At 37.8% G+C, this 25137-nt stretch overlaps 1 protein-coding gene across 1 annotated transcript; it reads right to left on the bottom strand.

The window, feature by feature from the left end:
• Window positions 1–623: 623 nt before the first annotated feature.
• On the bottom strand, window positions 624–24405 carry Toll-6 (Toll-like receptor 6). The gene is made up of 2 exons (XM_088038702.1): window positions 20175–24405; window positions 624–711 (listed from the first exon to the last, which is right to left on the bottom strand). Exon 1 carries the CDS (start codon window positions 24032–24034, stop codon window positions 20192–20194), a length of 3843 nt encoding a protein of 1280 aa, XP_087894828.1. The 5' UTR covers window positions 24035–24405; the 3' UTR covers window positions 624–711; window positions 20175–20191.
• Between the last annotated feature and the right edge of the window lie 732 nt (window positions 24406–25137).

Raw genomic sequence — 25137 nt, 5'->3', positions numbered from 1 at the left:
AATTATTTATACACAGTATATACAGTCAATAATATTACAATATATTAAGTTAGGAATCGTAAATCATGGATGGCCTGCACCTCACAGTTTCGTCTCAGATGTCATTAATTTAACGAAAATTAAATGAAGAACGAAGATTTTGGTGGTAGAGATTGGTGTTTGACCAAAACGAAACGATGAACTGCTGGCTTGTCCAATCAAGATACTTAAGTCTATCAATATCGTTGTGGATACCGTTTAAAAATACTAATAACAAGTTCTTGTGTAGGAAATACATAAATCACAACCCTTCTGTTCACGCTGCAAATCAATGGCCTATAAAGTTAAAATTAAACCCGTTTATAGTTACATTACTAAAATGGTGGACAAAAACAACTGTCACTGCTCCTCAAACTATGAAAGTTTATACACCAGATTTTTAATACACCTATTAATAATAAGCTCATGAAGCAGTATGTAAAGAACATTGATATATCAAGACCGAATTTATAAATTTCTCAGTTAAATTCGTTTCAAACTGTTTCAGTCCATTTTTATAAATTATAAATAACAACAATAATTAACTAGAAACGTACCCATCCACGTAATGGATGTTATCAATTTAGAATACTTAAAGTTCACAAAAATATCACAATCACAGTCACCTCGGTAGCCAAGGAAGGACCGTCCATCTTTTAATTCGTAAAGAACGTACGTTGGAGCTGTCGATCACTGAAAAAGAAAACCAAAATTAGTATAATTTACATCTCTCCTTTCCATGCTAATCAGAAATCAAATCCGGTGTATCTTTCTGAGAATTCTAAACCAAAAGAATATCATGATAAAGTTTTATGTTACATCTCTGGCGCAGTTGTTCCACCAGTACGAGTAGCATTGTAAACTGGTATGTCGACAAGACATCCAAATGTTCAGTCAACTCGCTTCGGAAACAGATTTTGTTAGGTTCTCAGCTTTGTTCCATCTAACGAATTTTTTATCACAAGAAAGCTGTCATTAGCACGACAAATACTCTCTGAATGGGAAAATAAAAATCGCTATCTGCTATTGTGTCGTTGTCTTTTTACATCAAACGAGATATAACGTCGTGATCTATTTATAGCGGGAAGTACTTAGTTCTCAAAGAAACTTTGCTATAATACACCCCAGAGGTAATAAATCCATTCGCTGTAAGTTGATCCTAACCTTTATTTTTCTCTCAGGAGAATTTTCTTTAATTTTTACAATTTGGAAATAGATTAGAAGTGAGGTTTATGGATACTAGGTCACTAACTTGACCTCAACGGTTGGTAATTAGGACACAATCTCAATTGAGCGCTGTCATAAAGTTAATAATATACAAAGAAATGAGTAATGATTGAATATAATTACAATTAAATGTTTCTGATACCTAAATAATAAATTAATGTCGGAACTATTACGAATACAATTTATCAATATATTAATTAATCATTAGGCTTGTTATATTCATCAATACTAAACATGACAAAACATAAAAAGGGATCATTATCAAAATTACAGAACGATTTATTTCCTAAACATGTGTAATCAGAGAACATTCACACAGATATAGGTATTCGAACGTTTCAAATAATCCGATGTTTTTAAAAGTAAAAATTGCCGTTAGCACATATTCTGCTGCAATAAAAATAACGCGATCTCTTTATACCCGATCAATTTTCCAGTTATCTGTTAAAAAAACACACGTCACATTAATACGGAGAGTATATAAATCTCGAGGGTATTATCTGCACTCCCATACAGCTCTAGAATAAATTCAAAGTGGTAGGCGGTAACATTATTTTAATCGCATGTGTTTGGATACTATCTGAATGTAAAATTATTCTTGTGATTTTTGATTTGTAATAGTGAAATCTCCTTATTTGCTAAAGTTTTCAGAGGACCTCCAAGTCGGAATTATTCGTTAGATCTGCAGCTGCTACTCAGGACAGAAAATGAGCATGCTTACCATCAGGATCTGTGGAATTAGATGCGTATTACAATCAATAATGTGAACACATGGATTTATAATACTCATGGTGTACAATGTGACAGTCACAGACAGTCCAATTTGTGTCGTTAATCACATGGGAATTGTGTTCTAAAGGATTATCGTCATTTCCGCTAGTCTCGTCCAGCCAAGAAATTATATACAATTACGAGCTGATAATGATCAATCCCAATCAAATCAAACCCATATACCCAGAAACTTAAAAAATTGGCTCTTATGAAATAAAAAAAACTCTCTTGAGGTGATAAATGAGGAATAAGAACATAAAAATCAACAGTATTATTCAGGGTCCGGCAACACTTGTGTCCACCCCCAAAATCGTCTTTAATTTTAAAAATAAAATTTTGAAAATTTGCATACGCTCATAGTTGACAAAGCTCTAGAAGCTGAAGCAAAGATTTGCTTTTTATCACTAATAATTTTGGCGTCGCGACGCCTTAAATGTGTAATTTTTAGTTAATTGTGAGGGTTTGTGATATCAACCTCTAATTTAATTTTTTTTCAATATAAATGTGTTAAAAATATCTCAGTTGTCGTTTTAGATTCAATGCAAATTGTCTTCAAAATTTGAAAAAAAAATGCTGTTTTATCAAGTTAGTTTCCAATTTTATTACGTCAAAATTGGGAACTACGTTTACACCCATCTGTCAACATCTTGTGTCCAAATGACATCTATCTTTTGGTTCGCTTTAGATTGTAACAAAAGTCTTAATTGGTGAAATTGTCGATTTGTCGATGTCAATTAACGATTTCTGGTGTCCATAAACTGCAACATACCCGTGAGAATCAAAATTAACCTTTATAAGAGTGAATAATGTGACTTGTGAAATTTTGGTGTAAACGTAGTTTGCCGCTGCGCTGTCAGAATTTTGAAAACTAACTTGATAAAACCGCGTTTTTTTCGCAAATTTTAAACACAATTTGCATTAGATTTAAAATAAAAACTCCGATATTTGTATCACAGTTATGTTGGAAAAAAATTGAATTCGCGAATATTTCCGCAAAAAATCGAAAATCGCTAAAAATTATATTTCTTAAACGTCGCGACGCCAACCAAACCGTGATAAAAAACAAATTTTTGCGTCAGCTTCTAGAGCTTGTCAACTGTGAGCGTACCTACGCAAATTTTCAAAATTTTAACTTTAAAATTAAAGACGATTTTAGGGGTGGACACAAGTGTTGCCGGACCCTGTATAAGTGGAAGAAAAAAGAAAAGAAAATCGTACGTACCAAAAAAAAATAAACAAGCAGATAAACATGCCGAAAAACTCAAACTCAAGTTCAATTTAAACTTCGTTGCTAGATTCAGCCATTGCATCTTAAATAGATAAAAATCAGAAGAAATTTAGCCTTTATGGTGCAGATCAAAAAGAAACCAGTCAGCGTTTAGAAAGATGGCAGATCGTCTGAATGGTTCCCAGAACTGGAAAACCCATTTTGAAATTTGAATAAAATCGGTAAAATCCACAACACCGGGTGATGTATTGTCGCTGTCATGTCGACGGATCTATTTTTAAAGGAATTTCAACCTGATTTTAGCATTTCACGTCAAAAAAGCTAACTGATTCGTCGCTATATTTTTTACCTGTTATAATTTTGAAAACAAGTCCCCCACAATCTCTCCACAGTTATAAAAAGAGAATAATAGTCCTAGAACTCTCAATAGTCCATGATACCAAAACCTAGTCAATGTTTATGGAAGTAATTTCGAACCAAAATTTAGTATACGTGTCTGTAAAGTCTCAGTTACAGTGTAATTAAATGAAAAATGACTGCGAAACAGTCATTTAGTAAATTAATCTTCCTGAAGTAATGTCCTAAAATTGTTCCAAGTTTTCAAACAAAGCAAGAGAACGCCACAAACTGGCGCTAAAAATAATGCACTGTTAAAACCATTAAATCAGTCGGCATACACAGCTTCGTAAATTATTCCGTAGTAATTACGATTGCGGCGTCATTAATAAAAACACCTTTGTCATAATTTACCTGTATTGTCTAGCAAATGATCAGAGTAGCATGCAAGGGCAACAATTTATCACCAACACACAATGCCAGAATTACAACCAACAATCGACACCTGTTACCATTTAGAGAAACGCTTTTAATTGCCTTTTTCATCCGTCACGGCAGAACGTTATATTTAATAACATTGCTATTTCTAAAGCCGCAACGCCAACAACGATCAACGAGTTAGAATGATAGCAAACTGTCATATTTTGCGGATGCAAACAAGAACTGGTAAATAATGGCGTGGAAGTCGATGGAAATCGTCATTCGACACACGCACGCACTTTGCACGCAGCTGCGTTAATTGGTGCCTTTATTTTATGGCGATTCGTGATTCTGGAACGAATGAACATACTCCCTTGTATTAACGTTCAACAATCCCATCGTTAAGCTAACAATGATCCTTCTTGGCTCTTTAATATGCCGAGCGTCAGGGTCCGAATTTATTAGAAATTTAATTACATTACATTGGGATATAATTAAAGTTTCAACTAAGCTTGTGGCAGGAGGTTCTTACATCTTATTTGCCTTTCTTTTGATACAAAATATACACGCTCGTTAAGGAATAATAAATTTATTTAAATGAAAGATTAAATATGAAAATATTTCGCTTCATATACAATCTCCCGGGATGGTGCTGGCAACGGTTCAAATAGAAAATGTGAGAGTCAGAATTTCCATGAGGGATTTTTAAATACAATAGACTCGACGTTTACACCAACGCTATTATTAAAGCATCACGTTCAAATTCACGTGTCACAGATATTAACAAATAAAGCAATTGTTGTTTAGATGCTTTCGCGTCGGGTACTGTTTTTTGTGCAAAAAACGTGTGACAGTTTTACATTTCCACCAGGCTTTTTCAGTTTTTATAATTCGCACCTAAAATCGCAAATATCTTAGTCGAACATGCAGATTTGACAGATCTTTTAGCAAGCTAGAAGTTAGTTACTCTACAATAGGAATTATTCATAAGTGCTGCAAACATAAAGTTTTAAATGAGAAGTATTTAAGTAAAGTTCTAAATTATGTAATCCTATAAACTTTTGAAGGCTTTGTTGATCAAACTTAAGCAAAAAGTTTGCGGACAGATATCTTTTAAAATAGATGATCATGCCCTACAATTTTAAAACTTACGTAGTTCAGCCAAGGCTAAACTAGATAGTTTTTCCAGAGCCCAACAGAGCGATCAGTTTTAGTGCTGCATTATCCAGAAAACAACGCGCAGTTATCCAGAACTAGTTTCTTCCGGGACAAAAAGTCGAGTTGCAATTGCACTCTATGAGAAATAGTTTGCATTAATCAAATAGTACACCAATAAGACAATTTAATCATTAGATTTTTCTAACTTTTATCGATCAGAAACGACGTTTCATGAGAGTAAGTTGAACTTGCTGTACAAACATCTTAAAGTGCGATCGAAAGTTCCCCAAGTGACAATAGATAAAAAATTGTGGAAACCCTGTACGCCCAAGCCCGATTTTTTTGATAAATAAGCAAACACTGCTCCCTCGCGTTCACCTTCCAGTGGTTACGGTTTTTGGTTTTTTATTACAGTCCGCACACACCTAGCTTGCCCTTTCCTGATCTTAATGTATGTTATTATATCCAGCGCACCTTTTTGTGGGGTAGAACCCGATGATCAACTTTTTGTCGGAATCACGTCGTTGACTAGGGCAAATCGAGCGAATGTGTCAGAATGATGCATTCCAAGGGTATGTATTGGGCAATGGCTCATGAGAGTGTTTATGGTCCGTATGACCGTGGCGAGTTCACCCCAAACCAGAAAAATGGCTGAACGTCGATTCCAATTAAGGTTATTGAGATATATCCTTCAAAGTCGACAAGTTATTCAAACAACAAGTTTAATTAGTGTGAGGGGATGTTTATAATGAGACCCCGGCATAGTTTACGATTTTCCAATAATTAATAGCCACCCTCGTTATGGTTTATCGCTCTCTTTCTGGAACTGTAAATAACTCAGGATAAAACCGAAGACATAAATAACTTTAACGACCTTTGGCCGATTTTAAAATTTCAGCCGCTAACGTTTTGTTAAAAACTAATTTATTTTCGTTTAAGTTTAATAAACGTCAACGAAGGTCGGTTTTGTTATCTGTGGAGGGCGATTTTCTCAGGCAATTTCGAACCTCGAATACAGATGGTTAGACAAATGTCGACTTCACCCCTGAAATATGATACAGTCGACGGTATAATATATGCATCCCCTCTGTACAGATATACATAAAATTCTCAAGGAAGTCAACGAAACCTTGCAGTGTCTTTCATATTAATTTCGAACCGGCGAAACTGAAACCCGCTAGATCCCGATGATACATAATAATAGGCTGACGGAGGGTGGTTTAGTCATAATACCGTTTGAATTTTCCAAACAATACGTTTGACCACAGTTATAAAGGGTGAGTCCAGTAAATGCAGGGCTCAGCGATTCGTATCATTGGCTCACACAATGCAAACCCGCGATTTCGTAACGATAACGTGTCCTGTGTTTCCTCCTTCAACACATTTACGACATATGGGACATTATTCAAACTGGCTGAACCCGACAATTACGACCATGCAAGAGTTATCTCCAATTTTATTTGTAATTTGATTATTGTATTCATAAATTTTTAATGACGATTCATGATTCTCGACAGCTCGACAGAATCTGTCGCATTATGCATTCAGTTAAAGTGCGCATTTTTTATTTACCAACTTCGATATTTGATGGATGCTTATGAAAATGAACTAATAATGTTATATTCAGAGAAACGAAATCAATAATCCAGCGATGATTTCTCGACCAAAAATCTCAAGACCACTTAAAAAATTTATGGATGATCCGATTGAAATGCGCTAATTTATTAAACGAAATTATTGCTGAGCTGAAAATCGTTCCGAACCTTGCATTACTTAAGACCTGTCAGAGTGACGTATGAGCATTTCCCAATGTGAAAGGCCCAGCCGTTATTAATTCATTATTAGCTCCACATATCCTGCATGTAATTAACAGTTCACGAAACAACAATGGTGTTGGGTCCGCCACCAGCGTGGCAAATTTTAAACAATCGTCTCTGATGAGAGGTAATGATGGTGATATAGGACTAAGACAAGGACAAAACAAACCCTCCACTTGAAGGAGATTTAGCCCACGATCCGTCAGCCAAACAAACCCCCGAAAGTGTTTTGTGCTATTTTAACGAGATTATCTTTTTGCTCGTGTGTATCGAGGACTGGTGCATGTTGTAAGCGTTTTTTAACCACGCGAGATGTGCCCCAATTCCATTGCATTATCTGAGGCTTTAAATTAGTCACTATTTATTTTCGGGGATAGTGAAACAACCCCCGCAGTAAATGCCGTCCCACATAGAATTAGAATAAACAGGAACGTCATTTGAATATGAAAGAGATAAGCTCTTTTATGTACAAAGGGAAATATGTGGGTAATTTCCTCGTACCGTGAGGGTAAATATTTATGTTGTGATAATTTACAATTTAGATAAAAATTCCTATAAATTTGACCCTTGTGTGAAAGTTGCTTGAGTGTCTTCAAAGCGAAATAATCCAGAATAAGGTTGGAAATTAAAACTCAAGTGGACCATTAAGTTCCCGACTCGAGAACCAATTTGCTCTCTTTTAACGCCGTCATAATTTCGGAGCTTGAAGGAAAAACCATTGTCCCTATTAAAACTTATTTTTCGACTTGCCGTTTTCTTTGTAGCACCACCACATGGAGCCGAGCGTTCGTCACATTCGCTATTGTCCAAATGAGAATAGGCAAACCCAAGGTGTGCCAAGAATTCAAAAGAGGACTATTTTACACATTATTCAGTTTTTCGTTCTTGAAACCGTCCTAGACACAAATGAAAAATGAACGTTTCTATAAATTTATCGCTCCTATTTTGAATGACAGTTAATTATATCTAAACGACTCATCTGTTCAAACTCATATCTGAAAATCTCTCTCACGAGCTTTTTCTCGTTAATCAATAATGAGGGTTTTGGTACCAACTGGAGATAAATGCGTTATGCTTTAAGCAAAAGAAACAACAAAACAGTAGTCAATAGGCTTCCAATTTAAGAATAAAAGTCTGATTATATCGCATAATTTTTTAAAAAGTTTCAACTCATTCCACTTAATAATTTTTAGGGAGTGGTTGCTGAAATCAACAGCTTTATTACAGATCGTATTATTATGGCGTTATTATGTGATTTACCGACACTGCTTTTTAATTGGTCATTAAATTAAATTTACAACTCATAAAGAACAATAATCAATTTTTTGTTGACATCTAGTCTCAGCTTGTTCATTTCTTGGGTTTAACCCTGTCTGACAAAGGAAAATAAACCAATTTAAGAAGATTAATGATACCGACATAATTTTAATATTTATGTCTTCACAAAATGGACTAATTTTGATTATCACAGTGGCGTTTAAATTTGAATATCTAATTATACCAATTTGTACTTTGCAGAGAAAAAGTGCACGTATTTAATTTATGTGCGGGCTTTAATCGCTTTTCATACATTTCAAAGCTTTTTATTGGCGTTTTCATTGTTTAAATTTTATAGTGTTGGTGTGCATAAAAATGTTGATGGATTTAAATAAATTACAGATGCAAATTTAAAGCAAACAATTCAATCAAGTGGAAAGAACACTCAGTTAAAATTCAAAATTTTAAACGCAATCTGTAGATTATGGATTGTGTGATGAAAATCTATATTGGGGATAAACTTTATTGATGAAATTTATACAATATTCGTTGTTATCTATATTCCGGTTTTATTGAATGAAATTTTCAGTGCTAAGTAGAGAGAAAAAGTATCTTTATAGTTTTTCTTATCTTAGTTGTACAATATCAAAATTTAATCGTAATAGCCTGGCTATAACGAGTATTTGTGTGCCCCAACACCGCCAGACATTACCCTATATGAAGTTTAATAACGTCTCCTCCTGTATTGTTTAAGGGTAGCGCAGTGATGCTATCGGATTCGAACGAGATAAAGAGCGGGTGCTTAAAAGAGCGGATATAAATAACACTAACCGTACCCTTTTTAATTAATTATACTTGAAAGAATAAAAACGGTACCAGGACATACATAAAACCACTTAAGTCAGGGATTGTTTGGAAAAAGAGTGGAAAAGAGGCACTCGACACTGTCGGCGATACGGCAATTAACAACGAGGGCTGTTTTTGAAAGAATAAGGAGGGCAAGGTGTGCCGAATACGGAGTCTGTATGCGATATATAGACCATTGTAAGCAGATCCAGCGCCATTGTTCTGGGAACAGGGCCAAAACATTAGATGTGCGATAACCGACGATTTATAACGTATTTTAAATAATTTAGAACGTGGCAACCGCGTTGCCGTAATGTTAATTGCTACCGACGTCTCAGATCTTCCGATGATAGTTCCTGCGTTTTGAGTCTGGAAGGGGCGGTGCTCGACTGACAATTTGAATTAGTATTAGAGGCCCATTTAACAGGTTGTTCAGAATGAAATAGTGGATCCGGAGATGAATTTTAAGTGGGCTGTTTTTGTGTTTCGCCACTTTAACGGTCATCAAGAATGTTAACGAGGAAATCGGCCGTCCATCGCTTTTCCTTGTAGTACCTACAGATTAAATTAATAATAAGGTCGGAGTTGCGCCGTCACGCTGACTGAGCAGGTGTTTGCCGAAATGGTCGCGTGAATTGTTTCGAGACTTTTTAATTAAAATCTGAGCACTCGGAAATATTTTTCTTGTAAACTGATATTTTTCAATTAGGGTGACAGCCGTTGAGAATTTCTTCTTGGGTGACACAAAAAACAAACTGTTTATAATAAGTTTTTTCCTACGACCGGGTTGCTGCCTCAAATAACTAAACTGCTCTAACAAGAAGCGGATGTTCTGCATTAGGCTGATAATTTCCACCTCGAAAAACTTTAATAATCACTTTTAACGGGGGGCTTCGTAACCATTTCTCACGTCCTGTGCCACTGATTTTTTTCGCCATGTGTAATTGTTTTATTCATGCTTTGACTGGCACTAAATACACAACAGTTTCCAGAAACGGCCGGCGTTTTTGTTGAATTGACAAACGCCATTAGTTACACCGAAAAAATCTCCCACATTACACCAACAGCGATACCAAACTATTTTCAACCGAAATATCTCGTTCAACATGATTTTTGAATTTCAAATGACAATATCAGTTCATCTCATATTTCGCGTTTTTAATACAGCCATATTAAATTTGTTACATTTATCGTTGTGTTTTAGGCACAAACGCAGAATGGTAGAATTTTGATATAACGAACAAAAATCGTTGAACCAAAAAAATTTAGATCGAACAAACGATTTCAAAAATAACTGCAAGCCATTTATGTGTAATGTTCATAAAAATGTTTGGTATGAACAGTCCATTTTCCGCAAGAATAATATCGGCATGATCGAATTACGTCCATTGGTATCCACATACCTAGACTAACTATTTGGCCTTATACTTTAAAAACTAGTTCGTCTGTGCTAAATTGTTCAATTTATTATTAGCGTACAGGAAATATATTAGAAATGAGAACATCAATAATCAAAACTGTAATTTTCACCCAGAACTAGCCCAAATAACTTGGCGTGGTTTTTATAACGGTGGATCCTCCGCATGCATATTATCTTTTTTTTGCTCGAAATCGTCGATGCTCATACAAAGCTCTCGTATACCGTTGCGTTCAGGATTCAATTTACACAAAATAGATAATCATAACTACTTATCAAAAGTTGATCGCCTTAAACTGGTTCACTGAAGCAGATCAGCTTCTCGCGCCTGCCAAATTCCGTAACCACTCAAACCGCTATTCTCTTCACCTATAAATTAGTTCCTCGCTATTTTAGTTTGGGTTTGTAAAAGAAACTTTTAAATCGTAAAACGTACGGAATGCTTCTTTTTTGTAAATAAGCACTTTTTGCCGATAAAAGTGTCTAAAACCTGATGTAAAGATAGCAGACAACATTCTTCATTCTCCCGCTTATTAATTTCACGCTTAAGAGTACTATTATTTTTAACGAGCACGTAAGAGCCGGTCGTATTATATTTCCAATTTATGAATTTGGAGATGAGAAGAGTTGAACATCAATAGCAACGTTATCAGATCTGCCCACGATGTTTACTCCCGCATAAAAATAGGAATGCGTAATGACGTCGAATTAAATGAAATTGCGAATTTAGGCCCGTCTATAAATCTCCATTTTTCATGTTGTTGTTTTTCATCTCTGTAATTTGTAGTTGGTCGTTTCACGATTCTATTAGCGTTGTTATCGAACGTGGAAGAGAATTATCTCAACGAGCTTGTAATACGTTACTTTAATTAAGTGCTCGACATCACTTATCATCATAGTTCTCTTCTAAGCTGCCTTCTCCACAGTTAGCTGCTTTCCCATGAACCTGAGGAAAATCCCTGCAATTCCACTTTTCATACCAAGTAGTTTACGGCAGTTGTAACAAGCAGATTAAAAGAGCAATAAAAGCGAAATTAATGTGTTTATCTTAGATGCTTTTCAAAATGCTATCAATCCTCGAAGTTATTGGAACAGCAGTTTCTGACTTCAGAAGTCAATTCCTAAGGGTGACAATTATCTCTTTTCTTCGATTCGTTGGTTTCCGCCCTATTTCTTTCTGCCCTTGAAATAAAAACAAAACACGATATTTACGAAAAATCTGTTTCAATAAGCGAGCAGTCGTAACCGAACTTTTTCGTTCGTCTTTCGTCTTCTCTATAACGCTTCAACAAAGCTGAATTTTTTCAATCAACCAATCCCTTTGATTCACTTTGTGAAAAATTCTCCCAATAAAAGACGAAAAAGCGAGTCAAATTTTCGAATCAAAACAATTCAAAACAAATTAAACCGGCATGCATATTTCATGAAAGAAATTAAATATAATTTGAATACAATTTCAAAGTGAAATTGCCTATTTACAGTGTTGCTGTTACATTACAGGACCAACGGCAATATTTTATAAAATAATCCATAAATTTGGTTACATTAATTCGACCCGCCAGCTTATTTATGTACAACTATTTATTACGAGCGAAAGGGCGTTTTTCTCCCCAAAATTCTAAATTTGAAATTGCGATCGATAAAAAGTGTAGGAAAAGTTATTTATCTGTTGTGGCGCCACAGAAAGATATAACGAAGTCGGTGCTCGTTCTTCACAGTTCGCTGCCTTCGACCAAGAATTTTTGCAACACACATGCGCTCTTTTAATGAAAATCTCATATCGAATACAACGGCGCACGTACTTTTTGCACCAGACGTGAAAAGTAATCTCCTTTTTTCGGTTCGAAAAAGCCGGACTGTCGAAATTACTATATGATTGGCACGAAGACGAAATTATATCGAACTAATCGCATTTGAATTAAGACTGTATTGCTATTACTCAAAAGCTAGCATTAACTAAACTACCTTTAATGACTTAATCAGACCTCGACTCCATTAAGACCCCGCTTTTTTCAACATAACGGTTTTATTAAATGGGGAAAATGGTGAGACATATGAGCATGCTGCGGTTAAATTACAAGAAATTATTTTCATTCGCCGCCGGCAACAACGTCATTATTGGATATTCACCAATATTCGCACAGATAGCACGATGAAGTTGTTATTGCTTTGTTAGATATTTTCGGTTTAATTTATGTTATTCAGTAAAGTAATCTCATTTTCATTCATACAGGAAATAAACTGAATTTTCAACTAAATGTCCTCAAAAAGATGAGCAAAATACTGAATACTGAATCAAGTTAGTCCCAAAAATGGTGGACATTTTACCCAATTTTAATCAAAGAATTGACTTAATAAGAGAAATAATGGACGTTCACAGCAATTAGCAGGAATCTTTTTTTAATGCGTGGCAACCACAGAGCTCATATGTAAATGGAAACGAGTGCGTTTTAATGGTATTTAGTACGCGTCCCATTTGGCTTTTTGCAGAGGTAATTGGATAAATTAGAGCCGATAATTGAACGAAGTTTTTGGCGCAAACCCGACAATTACGAGCTATTGCATGTAGCAGTGAAAAATTGGCCCTGACGTGTTTTAATGCGAACGTAAACTCAAGTTGATTGCAAATTCGTGCTTGAGGCTCGTCCTGCCAAAGCTTCAGTTAGAGTCTTTGCAAAGTGGCTGGAAGCTCTCGTATCTGTCGCGGTCTCATAAATATGTATTAAAATTTATGCAGCGGAATTATTACCTGCCCTTTGCGCCTGTTCGACTCGAATTCGTAAGCCCGATTATCCAGAAATCCCGCCGTAGGCGGTGCATTTGATGGACGACCGACGGTTGCTTTTTTAATTTAACTCCTTCGTATTCCGTCCTCTAGGAATCATAAGATAATTTCGTCGCAAATTTCAGTTTCATTTGACGAGATTAAATTCTCTCAAAGGTAATTGAATTCCAGAACGGATTGCATCCAACTTTTTAATTAATACTTTTTTAATCGCATCAAAAACGACTTGGCTGATACGTTTGCTTTTTAATTAATTAAAGATTATTCAACTAATCAATAGCAACTTGCGTAATGCTGAACGTTCCTTTAATTAATTGAAATTGCCAGTTTAATTCGCTGATTCTGCTTACTTTCCTGACGGGGCAGTAAAAGTGCCTTTGTGACTTGATCTAACAAACATGCTTGTTTTGTAGGCTTCTGTCAAACTGAAGCCAAATATTACCTCCATTTGAGCGAATTTCATAAAGGATTAATGTATAAACGACTCGCTAATCTCTGGTTGACTCCACTACAATCCTGTTTCGAACAAAGAAACTTGCACAATACTTGAGCTTTTCACATGCAAATAGGCAGTGTTTGACAGATGCCCTTGTTAACGAAATTACCACATACTCTACAGATGTTGAACCACCAAAGGAAATTTTCTGTGTTTTGTCGCGATAATTACAGACGAAGCAGGAAAGAGATAAATAATAATTAAAATTCCCTTCGAAACGACCTACGTTTTTACCATAAATTCCACTTCTGATTACAATTATTTATTTTATTTTCTAAATTATTTCTCAGCTCAACTCTGCAATGTAATCAAGAGAACAATTATTATTGTTTCATTGGAATAACTCACCAAAATTTAATTTTACTTGTGTTGCTCCGCAATTTTCAACAATAACATCTAAATGCGAGAAATTTTTTCTTTTTTCAGCAGGTGTTTTGCGGAGATTTTACACAGACGATTTAAATTCCATTAGAGAATTAAAAAGAGAAAGGGTTTTACACAGTTTCAAAGCTGCCGGCCGCACGAAAGTGATCGCTATGAAACAGGTTTTAACACCACGTCCAGACGATTTGAAGACAAAAGCTTGTGGCTTCAAAAAGCGCCCGAAAAACTGCTGTTAACCCCACGAAATAAAAGCATTGTCTTCCGCCTACGTACGTGGAGCCTCACCCATGACACCCACAGTCATAGAAAATAAGAAACATTCATGGCAAAATATCCGTTTTCGTTTTATTTCGTTCGCTTTATGCATATGAACGAAGCGCCGCGCCGCTTTGATCATCTTTTATTAAACATATGAACAAAAGCCAAAAATAATAAAAGATTTGGACAATACAACGAAAAAGTGTGTCGATATCATCGGCATGCCCGAACAAAACACCCCATTGCGCTTACCCGTAATACAAAACAGAAACATCGATATCTCCCCCAAGCTCTCTACCCTTTTCATACCGACTCTACATCCTCATTTTTAAATTAATTAATCATTTTCTATTGATTTTCAAACTTTTCACTCTTTTACGGGGAAACAAAGACTTGTTTAGAATACAAGCGAATATTTTCCTTGTTAATATGCAATGACAGGGCGGATTTGGAGAGAACGTTTCAATTTCAGAAACTGGGACGATAATATTATGAATATAAATCCCTCAAAAGCTTGCTAAAAAAGATCAGACACCTTTTTCTTGAAACTTGGATAACAAATTTTAATTGGAAATTGTAATGTTGCAATGTGGGCGGTAAAGTAAATTCTGAACTCTGATTTTTAACTTTATTTAAGAAACGGAGCCTAAAAAATGCTAATAAAATATTTATTAACAGGAAGCCTAATGAAATAAAATTGCCAAAAAACTGAAAGAGCTTCATAGCTTCATAGATTCTGATTTTACCACATAATTCACAACTAATCGGCCTTTCAATTTTAGCTGCAAAATGGAACACATTTTAATCTCGAATTAATAAAATAGCACTGGCAATACATTTTCCAATTAAACTTTCAGAGATTTCACAGGACGAAATTTCCTTACACTTTGAGGACAAATATTATTGGAGATCGGTTGTAATATTATGTGTGATCAAATCAAGCAATGCCAGGGAGTTTAAGATAATATTGCCATTGTCTAAATGTAAGATTTACTTGGTATATTTGGAATTCGGAGCTTTATTGTGTACAAAATATATCATTTGCTGGATTCCCGATTCCGTTCGTTCCGACTTCGCGCTTCCGTTCTCTGGTGAAGCAGTAATTTCGTCGTCGGGTTTTTTCACGGTTTTCCTGCATTAAGTTGATGAATTGATAAAATTTTATCGAGAAGCGGTTTATTTTCGTTGGATGTAAGTCCGGATCATAAAACGGCGACCCTTGTCGGGGTCAGAGGCGCGCGGTGGCGGCAGAAGGGCGGAATCTCGAATAAATGAAGCTACGTAGAGCTACCGGATTACCGTTCCGATCTGGCACAATGCATATCGTTAACGAACTGATCATCATTTGACTATCGGCAGGTCATTTCCGTGCTTAACCGGAAATAGACCGAGAGTCGCCGTTCATCGACGTAAAAAAAACTAGTTAGCAATTCGAATGGTGGAAGCGTTCAAAAGTCGTTCTTCTGTTAGTGAGACGTCTCGAATAAATCGAATAATCGATGGCAGAACGACCATTGAACGAATGGCAGTCGCAGGGACGTCGACAATGCCAACCGCATCTTCTTTTCTCGATTCTAATCCACACAAAGACATATTTTGGAGCTGGTTTAGACATTTGTCTTTTATGTCGGGGAGACCGAGAGTGGTTCACCTGGGCATAAAATCGCAAATTGTGTGATTGTTAAAACGAGTGGCGGTCAAAGAGCCGGATGCGCTTGGAGACATCGACTTATACCTGCACTTGAAAGACGACAGATGCGATTACTATATTTCGGGAGCGGTTCCATTATTGTATAATGACCGAGACGGCTGATGGGAAGGGATCAGAACGACTTAGGTTATATGAATGTTGGAGGTTTGGGTGCCGATGAAAATTACGGCGGGATCCACCTAGTTAGGCGCTTTCACATTACGAAGCAGATTTAAGGGAACCGCCTTATTACTTCAATGCTCTGTCAATAGCACCAACGAGTTCATTTCAGATTTTATCTCTTCGAAGCAATCATATGTGTTTGTGGAAATTCGCATTTTTACAGATTTCAAACTTTATTAACTTTGTTAACTAAAAATGACCTAAAATTCGGTACCTTTAAAGTTTTTTTTATTTACCTACGATAATAAATTTCGATTGCACTGAATACTGACTGAATTTTTTGCTCGCTTTTATTCCATCAATTTTTAACAAGATCTGTATTTAGAATCCGAGCATTGGAAATCGTTCTTTCGCCACGTATGAAACTAGAATTTCAAGATAATTTCCCCGACGCACATATTGGAGCAAATCGAGACAATTAACATTCCGTTGCGAACGTGCCCCAGAGTTGGGGTTTCCAATGGCGAAGAAATTACAGGGTAGGCTTCATATTGAAACGAATTCGGTTCGAGCCCGGCCTCGAAATGTAATGGGGAAATCATGCTCCGGCTATGAGGTCTCGCCCCTCACCCATAATTCTCTAGTTGTAGACGGTAGCGCCAACTGCCGCGGGGCAATAATGTCGTAAGAAACAACCCCATAAAGCAAAAAACGCGAGAACAAGAGTGTCACGGTGAAATATCGCCAACACTCCTCTGACAATTAATGCCGTTCTAGTCGAATCCATCGCTGTGTTGCATAATGTCCCTTCTAGTGGAAGCCAAATATTTGTACAGTTAACCAGGCATACCCACTCCAAGTGTAGAATTCTTTAGGGTCTGTTTACCAAGTGCTTTACGCAGGACTGTACCCCATACATAATATGTGCACTCGAAAAATGTCAACCGATATTTTTCTCACAGCGACCTCGACCCAAAGGACTTAGTTAAACTGAAACCTGCATCCTTTGTATGACTTTACAGAACGTCTCGTTTTAACACGAAAGAAAACAGAGACGGTGAGACACACCGTGCTCCTCCTATCCTTTTAAAGTACAATAGTCGGGTTGGCCTATAGTTAGAGCACCCATTCATTGCCACCGAAGCAAAAGGACAATAGGGGCTATTCTGTATCGGGTCTGTTAAATTTAAAGGGTAGGTTAAAATAGTCCGATTTAACGGTGCGGGGTTTAAATAGCTATTCTGTATCATGAAATAAACGTAGTACGTTAAAATGGAGAATTTTAACGTACGTCTGTTAATTCGATTGTGAACCAGCCATGGTGGTAGGTTTTCTGACCCGAAAGTAGGCTGTTGTGATCGTGCGCGTGCGCTTTATGTGACATCGACTTAAATTCAAACGAAGCAAATAAAAAAATAAATATATTTGTTTCGTTGTTACAAACGTATAAACGCTACAAAAAATGAAAATTTCTTGTTTCTGGTTTGATAGCACCTTTAGATGCAACATCTGGCTTCAAGATGTACTTCGAAAAACCCATGAGCAGACAAAGTTTGGGTCAAAGATAATAATATGCAAAATATTTATAATCGAAACGTGCTGATTTTCTTTCCATCTTATTTTATTACAAGAAGGTAAGTTATTTTGATCTAGAATTTGTGTTCATTATTGTGGTTGTGCTTGGTGCGTCTAATTGATCCTCTACCTTACTTTGTTTAAAAGTTTAAATAAATATGTCGAGAGCTCCAAGAATTACCAAAAAACAAAAAGAAGGTTTAATTGCATATTTCGAGGAACATCATTTCTTAATTGAGGGCAGAGCCAGAAATGCTGTTGAATTGGAGAGATTTGAAAACAAATGGGAAGAGTTGGTCCAACAATTAAACAATTTTATAAATAATTTATCCGGCAATGTAAATGGATCGCTTGAATCTCTCAAGTGTCGGTGTTTTATACGGACTTCATTTCTGCAAATAATTTAAGTTTTAGATAAACATCTATAATCTAACCTCTAATTTTACCTTCGTATTCGATCTTCTTCATCATGCATAATTATCAAATGTATTAAACCATCCAATGCCATTTTTGAGTTGCAACAAATTTGTGGAAGAATTATGTTATAATTGCAATATTTATAAAAATATCAAGCATCGAACTGTCAAACAGAAACCCTATTAAATTTAAGGGATGGCTTCGACTAGCCCTTAAAATAAGCAGCTTTTTAACGTACCTAGGTTAAAATTTTAACGGACTTGGCTGATACAGAATAGGAATTTCGTTTTAAAGGACCTTTAAAATTTAACCACCCTTTAAATTTAACCGACTCGATACAGAATAGCCCCTAATAAGACAGAAGAGGACAATCCAAACTTTACTTCATAAAATTTAATTTCCAATTCAAAAGGAATTGATGTTGGATTTCTATTATTTGTTGTTTACGTATTATCTGGGCTTGTCGACGGCAGCGTTCTCAAACGTCCAGAATCGGATTCTGAACAATTCCAACATCAATAGTAATTTGTCATCCATATAATTAAATTAATTTTCCAGCAACAGAAACTACCAAAAACAAAGGATCGATTCCTATTTAAAAGTCACAAACTGTCTAAAAGCTACATTTACGAGTTTCAAACTGTTATACGAATTAATAAATGACATAACTTGGAGTTGGCAATTTGCTTCGACATCAAATTCATTTCACCATTGTCATCTAATTTATAAGATACCATAAATTATCATGTCAACGTATTTTATGCATATGACAAGCGCAACAGGATCATTAGCATACACTGTACATACAAATCAATAATATTCACACACTATAAATTATCCTTATTAAACACAAAAATTACCACGACAAAACTAAAAATTCTCAAACAATAACTGCCACTCATTAATCCTAAAGATCAGTTCAAACTTTGACAGGATATACGAGTATATTTGTATAAAAATGAAGTGTCCACCCAACAAAAATTTTCGGAATATAGCGTGTCCATCACTGTCCATTTCAAACGACACTCACGAATTTAAAACAGTAATTAAATAAGTTTAAATAATTTAATTCAATTGACCTCTTTCCGTTGGAATGGAATAATAACGCATCTGTTTATTCCTTTCGACCTTATTCCAGTCTATGAAATTTTAAAACTCTAGCAAACAAAATGATATGTTCAACTCTTTCATTTCAACTTATGGAAAGCTCAATTCGATCGAGTATGAAGCAATGAATGACAGAAGTTTAGCGTTGCTTCCACACCAATAGTTTTAAGAGAATATGACTGGTTGTTCGAAAAGTGATTTAACTCCCATAGTTTAGCAACTACTTCGTCGATTTTAGTTCATATTCGGAATTTAGATTCAACGGCAGCCAGGCGAATTATTTACTCTTGTTTGAGATATTTGTGAAGCAAAGAAACAGCTTCTCATAATGTACAAGGAACTTCGCCTACTAAGAGCGTATCATTTTAAATTAAACATAAATTTATTATTTGAGTTAAGAGAGGAAACTGTATTATTGTGTAAAGTTCTAATACGGAAATTCAGCCTACTAATAATTTGTCGCCATCATCAAATACTCATAAACTTCTTAAAGTTTTGTGTGAAGCTAATTCATCTTTGAAGCGCAAGTACCTATTAAAATTATTAAAGTTCACTTGATGGAGATTAATTCTCTAGGGCAACCGACATCCAATTTGGTTTGTATGGGGTGCGAAAATGAGTAACTCCCCTCTTCGCTCACGCAAACAAATACGCACCGTCGGTGGTAAAAAAGGTGAATAATTGTAATTTCGCGAATTCGAATATGTTTCCAGAAAACAATGGGGTGCCCGCGCTATCCCTAAATAATAATTACCCCGACGAACGACCGTGAAACATCTGCAAAAGCTAAACGAATCGTATTCGAGTAAACAAGGGTTAAGCAAATATATGGAAACATTCTCACCTGCGGCTGAACATCCGCTACGCCCACAGAGGATGCGGCATTGTGCGAGCATCTCTGGGTAAGCTGGAGGGATGGTGCAGAAACGGCGGCATCTTCCCTGGCGGTGGTGGAGGCGGCAGCACGGGACTCCTGGAGCGTTCAAAATGTGATGGCGCCGCCGTGGCATAGATGTTAGCAGACGACCTTTGGTGCATGCACGGCCTTCGGGTATCTGGCATCGCAAATTGTAGTTTTTGCCAGAACTGGCGATCACCCCATTCGATCACCGTGTTTGTCTTGAGATAAAGGCGCAAGTCTGGGTCCAAGTCACGCTGCGGGAGGTCGCCGGTGACGACGAAGATGAGACGGCGGCGTCGGTCCTTGAGCACTTCGTGCAGGGCGGATTTGAACTCGAACCGACACCACTCGTTATGTAAGAAGTTTTTAGAGAGGACTATTATCGTCCGACGAGACGACTCTACTGCTTCGATTATCGTATCGGCAACGTACGCGGACACGTTAAAGTCTCTGTAGTGCAGGCACAGTCTGTAACCGGGTTCCCCGGACTCGAGACCTGGAGCCAGGACCTGACTTACAAAAGCCTCATCTTTCACGCTGTAGCTGACATAGGCGTCGAAAAGGCGGTCTTTGTCTTGTTGTTCCTCGAACGCGGTTGTTTTGTAACACATTCTTAAGCCGCACCTGGAGTAGATCCACACGCGTAACTCGCGACGGTAATAAAAGGCGCCGCAAACGATCACGACGCTAGCCAAAAAAACACACATTGTTACCAACAATAAAGGCAAATAGTCATTCATAACTTGCGTCTCGACGATAGCACGAGTGCCGCCTGTGTATGCGGCACAAGCAGTTGCGTTGAAATCGGCCATATAGGGACCAACAGCTTTCGTTATATTGCTGAACATACAAACGATTTTTCCGGCATCCAATACTTTTCCGTGGTTTGCCTTGAACCACCCCTTGAACTTTTGCACGTAGTGGCAGTCGCAGGACCATTGATTCTCAGCTAATCCTATTTCCACTAAATATGGGTTTAGTGCGAATTGCCAAACTTCAAAAGAATTCAAACGATTCCCATCCAAACGTAAGACTTCCAGCTGCTTTAGCTCCAAGAACGTTCTGTTGTCGATATGATGAATCATATTTCCTTGCAAATACAATTCCCGCAGATTTTCCAGAGTTGCCAATTCGAACCCCAGCAACTCTTTTATTTTATTGTTTTCAAGATGTAAAATCGTTAATCGACGCAATCCGCTGAATGTATGGTTGTAAACCGCGGCGATGTTGGAATTGTTGGCATACAAAATCTTTAAATTCTTGCGCCCAATAAACGAATGACTAGACAGTTCACCAAAATTGTTTCCATCTAAATATACTTCCGTGGCATCCATGGGTATCCTACTAGGCATTTCAGTGTAGCCGGCTCCAGAGCATTCAACAACGTTGGCGGACCACGACTGGTCGTGATAACATGTGCAGTTAGTAGGGCAGGTCATCTCACAGTCGCAAGCGTCGAAATCGCAGCAGTGACAAAGTGCAAAACAGTGGGTTTTATACGTACAAAGAAACTGCGACGATTCAGCTTCCATCAGCGGCAAGTAATTAGTATCCCGATTGTATAAAAGCTTGCAGTAAATACTCTCCAAATCCATAACTCGTGGGTGTTGGCGTAAATGGTCCAATTTATTGATGCGTTGCAGCCACTCCATGGTGCAATCGCATTGAAACGGATTACCCCCGATATAAAACTCAGGCAGCGGGCGCTCCGGATCCACCGGAGTTAACCTCAAAGCATTCAAATCCATGCTAACAATCTGATTCGCGTACAAATCGACTCTCGTCAAGTTAGTCTTCTTAAAGAAAGTATGTGGTTCAACAGACGTTATGAGATTGTCGTTTAGGAATAACAGTTCGATACTGCTGGGCACGGCAGCTGCGTTAATTCTCGTCAATTTGTTAAAACTAGCGTCCAAAGTCTGCAGGCGTAATTGCATCTCTAAATTATTGCGATTGCTCAATTCGCGGACGCTGTTTTTGTGCATGTCTAGCCACTGTAATCCTTTGGGAATGAGCGAGTAATCGAACCATTCAATTTGGTTATCGGATACGTTTAACCATAACAAACTTGGAATATTGGCGAAGAGGCCTTCAACATCCGTCAAGAGGTTATCATCGAGACGTATCGCTTGAAGATTCGGGCTCGACTCGAAAGACCCCTTTTCCACCCTCTGAATCTTATTGCGGGCGAGATTTAAAATTTGTAATGCCGGTAAATCGTTGAATGCACGTTTACTGATGTTTTGAAGCTGATTTCCGATTAACCGCAAGCCGTACAAGTTGCTCATGCCCCGGAAACCGGGATCGTCAAGGGTAGAGATCAGGTTTTCGCCTAAATCCACTGTACGAAGTAAACGCATATCTTTGAGCGCTAGCGGCACGGCTTTCAGTGAGTTACCGTTCAAATTCAAGTCCTGTAAACTGGAACAGTTTCTAAAAGCTTCAGGATGAATTCCCTCGAGGAGATTATTATCAAGCGCCAGCAGAGACAGAACGTACAGCCCGTTCAGCGAGTATGCGTCGAGGTACGTGATTTTATTGTAGGAAATAATTAACGTGTGCAAGTTATTCATAGGAGCGAACGTGTCAGCGGGAATAGTTTCCAAGGAATTGTGCTCCAAATTGAGGATCTGCAGGGTGTACAAGTCCCTAAAGAAAGCGGGCTCTAATTTCGTGATACGATTATATGACAAGTTCAGAAGTACTAAGCGGATCAGACCGGCGAACGTCTCTGAGTTGATCCACGAGCTCGACAAGAGGTTTTTTGACAGATCTAATGCCAAAAGTTGCTCCAAATTCGAAAAAAGTCCAGGAGCGAGTACACTAATGGAGTTGTTTTGTAAATAAATTTCCTTTATTGAGCTAGAACAGTCTTTGAAAAGTTCTGATGGCAGCGCAACTACTTTGTTATTGGAAAGATCGAATATTTGTAGTGTTTTCAGTCCAGCGATGGCGCGATCCGCCACCATCGAAATCTCGTTATTGTGAATGTAAAGTTCCCGGAGTCGCCGGAGCGCACTGAACCCGTTAGCCGGAATTAAAACAAAATGGTTATATGAACTGTCAAGTACCTGAATGTCTAAACTGCATGGATGTGCGAACGTGCGTGTAGTTTCAGCATGATGCGGCTGGTCGTCTTCTGCAACACTGATCAGAGGCTGCGGTAGTCCGGGAGCTTTTTCCCGGAACCCCAAATCGCTCACGTCTTGGAGTCGGTTTTCGCTGACATTCAAAGCCACTAAGTTAATCAACGGACAGAAAATGTTTTCCGGAAACGACCAAATGTTGTTACAACTCAGATCCAGTCTTTCTAACTGTCTCACCGGCGCGAAGCTATCTTTTGCGAAATCCAAATTCATTGCCGGCCAGTCGGTATTGTGGGTCCTTACAGTTAAATTTCTCAAATCCCGAAGTCCCAGTAAAGTGCCGGCGGGCCACCGGCCCAATTTACAATGTTCCAGTTCGAGTTCTCGTAATTTCGTCAAATGGACAAAACTCCGGTCGTCCAAGCTGCTCCGGGACATGATCTCCGCATTACACTCGATGCGAAGGGAAGTGGTGTGCTCGGAAGGGATGACACTGAAATTGGTCGTGTCAAATTCGCTGTTGATGGTCCTTAGATTGCACGTTAAGGCCACTTCGTCTTGGCCGCCCGTCACGGCGGACTCGCGAATCCACCATTGGCAGTCGTCGGGGGCCTCATATCGGAGGGGTTGCGAAGAAGAATCCGTCGGAGGAGCCTCGTCACCGAAAACACACGTCACCAAGCACATCACGAAAAATCCGACAGGAACAGCCATCATCACGGTTTTTCGTTCAACCAAGAAAAAGTCTTAGCTCATGGCTCGTATCTCGCGTGACTGCCGGAGCGACATTACCACTCGGTGGTTGGAACGAAACTAACGAGGCGCCCTGTCGACCACCCGTCTATAAACTCGCGCCCCACTTTCGACACAACCGCATAATTCACCCCAATAATAGAGAAAAACGTTTTGGGGTGGCGTTCAGTACAATACTCAGGAAATGGAAGAAAAATCAGCAGCCGCCGTCGGCGTCGTCAGTGACATGATCGTGTCGAAGTTGAAACCAGTAAAGTTCACGCCCGGAACGTGATCATGTACCACTACCACCTCTCTCCGAAGACGGTGATAGACTAAAGTCCGGATGCTGGAACGTGTGTGAGAAGAGCATTCGACTCCATGAGCTTGTGGGGATCCGAGGGTATGCGAAGCTCTGCGGGATCAAACGAGCCTGGCGTCTGCGCCCCGCCTTTAAAAGCGCCGCTCGTAAAAGAAATTGTGCACCCTATAGACCCCCGTTGAATTTATCCTCTTGGAAAAGAATTCCTCGGCAAGTTATTCAAGATATTGAATATGTTAAATCTAGCGGACAATTGCCATCAATAATGTACAACACCGCTACCAGGCTCGCGTTACATGAAACCGGCAGCGACGCCGACGGCTGAAACTTTAAGATTAAGCGAATCCTGAATGGAGAGCAAACATTATTATGTAATACGTTTGCATTAAACTAAGGGCACTTAAATTATAAGATTACCATCTAATCGGGAAATCTAAACCGCGTAAACAGATAGAGGCTTCTGTAGAAAATTAAAGAGGCATTATCGACAGCTTGGATACCTCTGAAGACATATCGCACGTGTTGTAATGCCGTGCGAAAGAGAAAAATGAGACCAAAGCGGGACACATGTAATTTACAAAATGGGGCGATCACAGGTTTTAACGTCATAGCAACATTTAAAATAAATAACATCAATAACCGTATAATTCGTTAAAACAAAGCACACAATACAGAACAGTTTGATATGTAATTGTTGACTTCCTGCAATGAAATAAATAACCAAATAAATAGCTAATGTTTGCATTTTAAAAATTAAATATTTAGT

This window comes from Gnatocerus cornutus, chromosome 6, assembly GCF_029298725.1.
Source record: "Gnatocerus cornutus isolate USDA-ARS CGAHR chromosome 6, icGnaCorn1.1, whole genome shotgun sequence".
NCBI classification, from domain to species: Eukaryota; Metazoa; Arthropoda; class Insecta; order Coleoptera; family Tenebrionidae; genus Gnatocerus; species Gnatocerus cornutus.
Note: the sequence above shows the minus strand (reverse complement) of the source record. Positions and strands in the feature narration are given on the sequence as shown.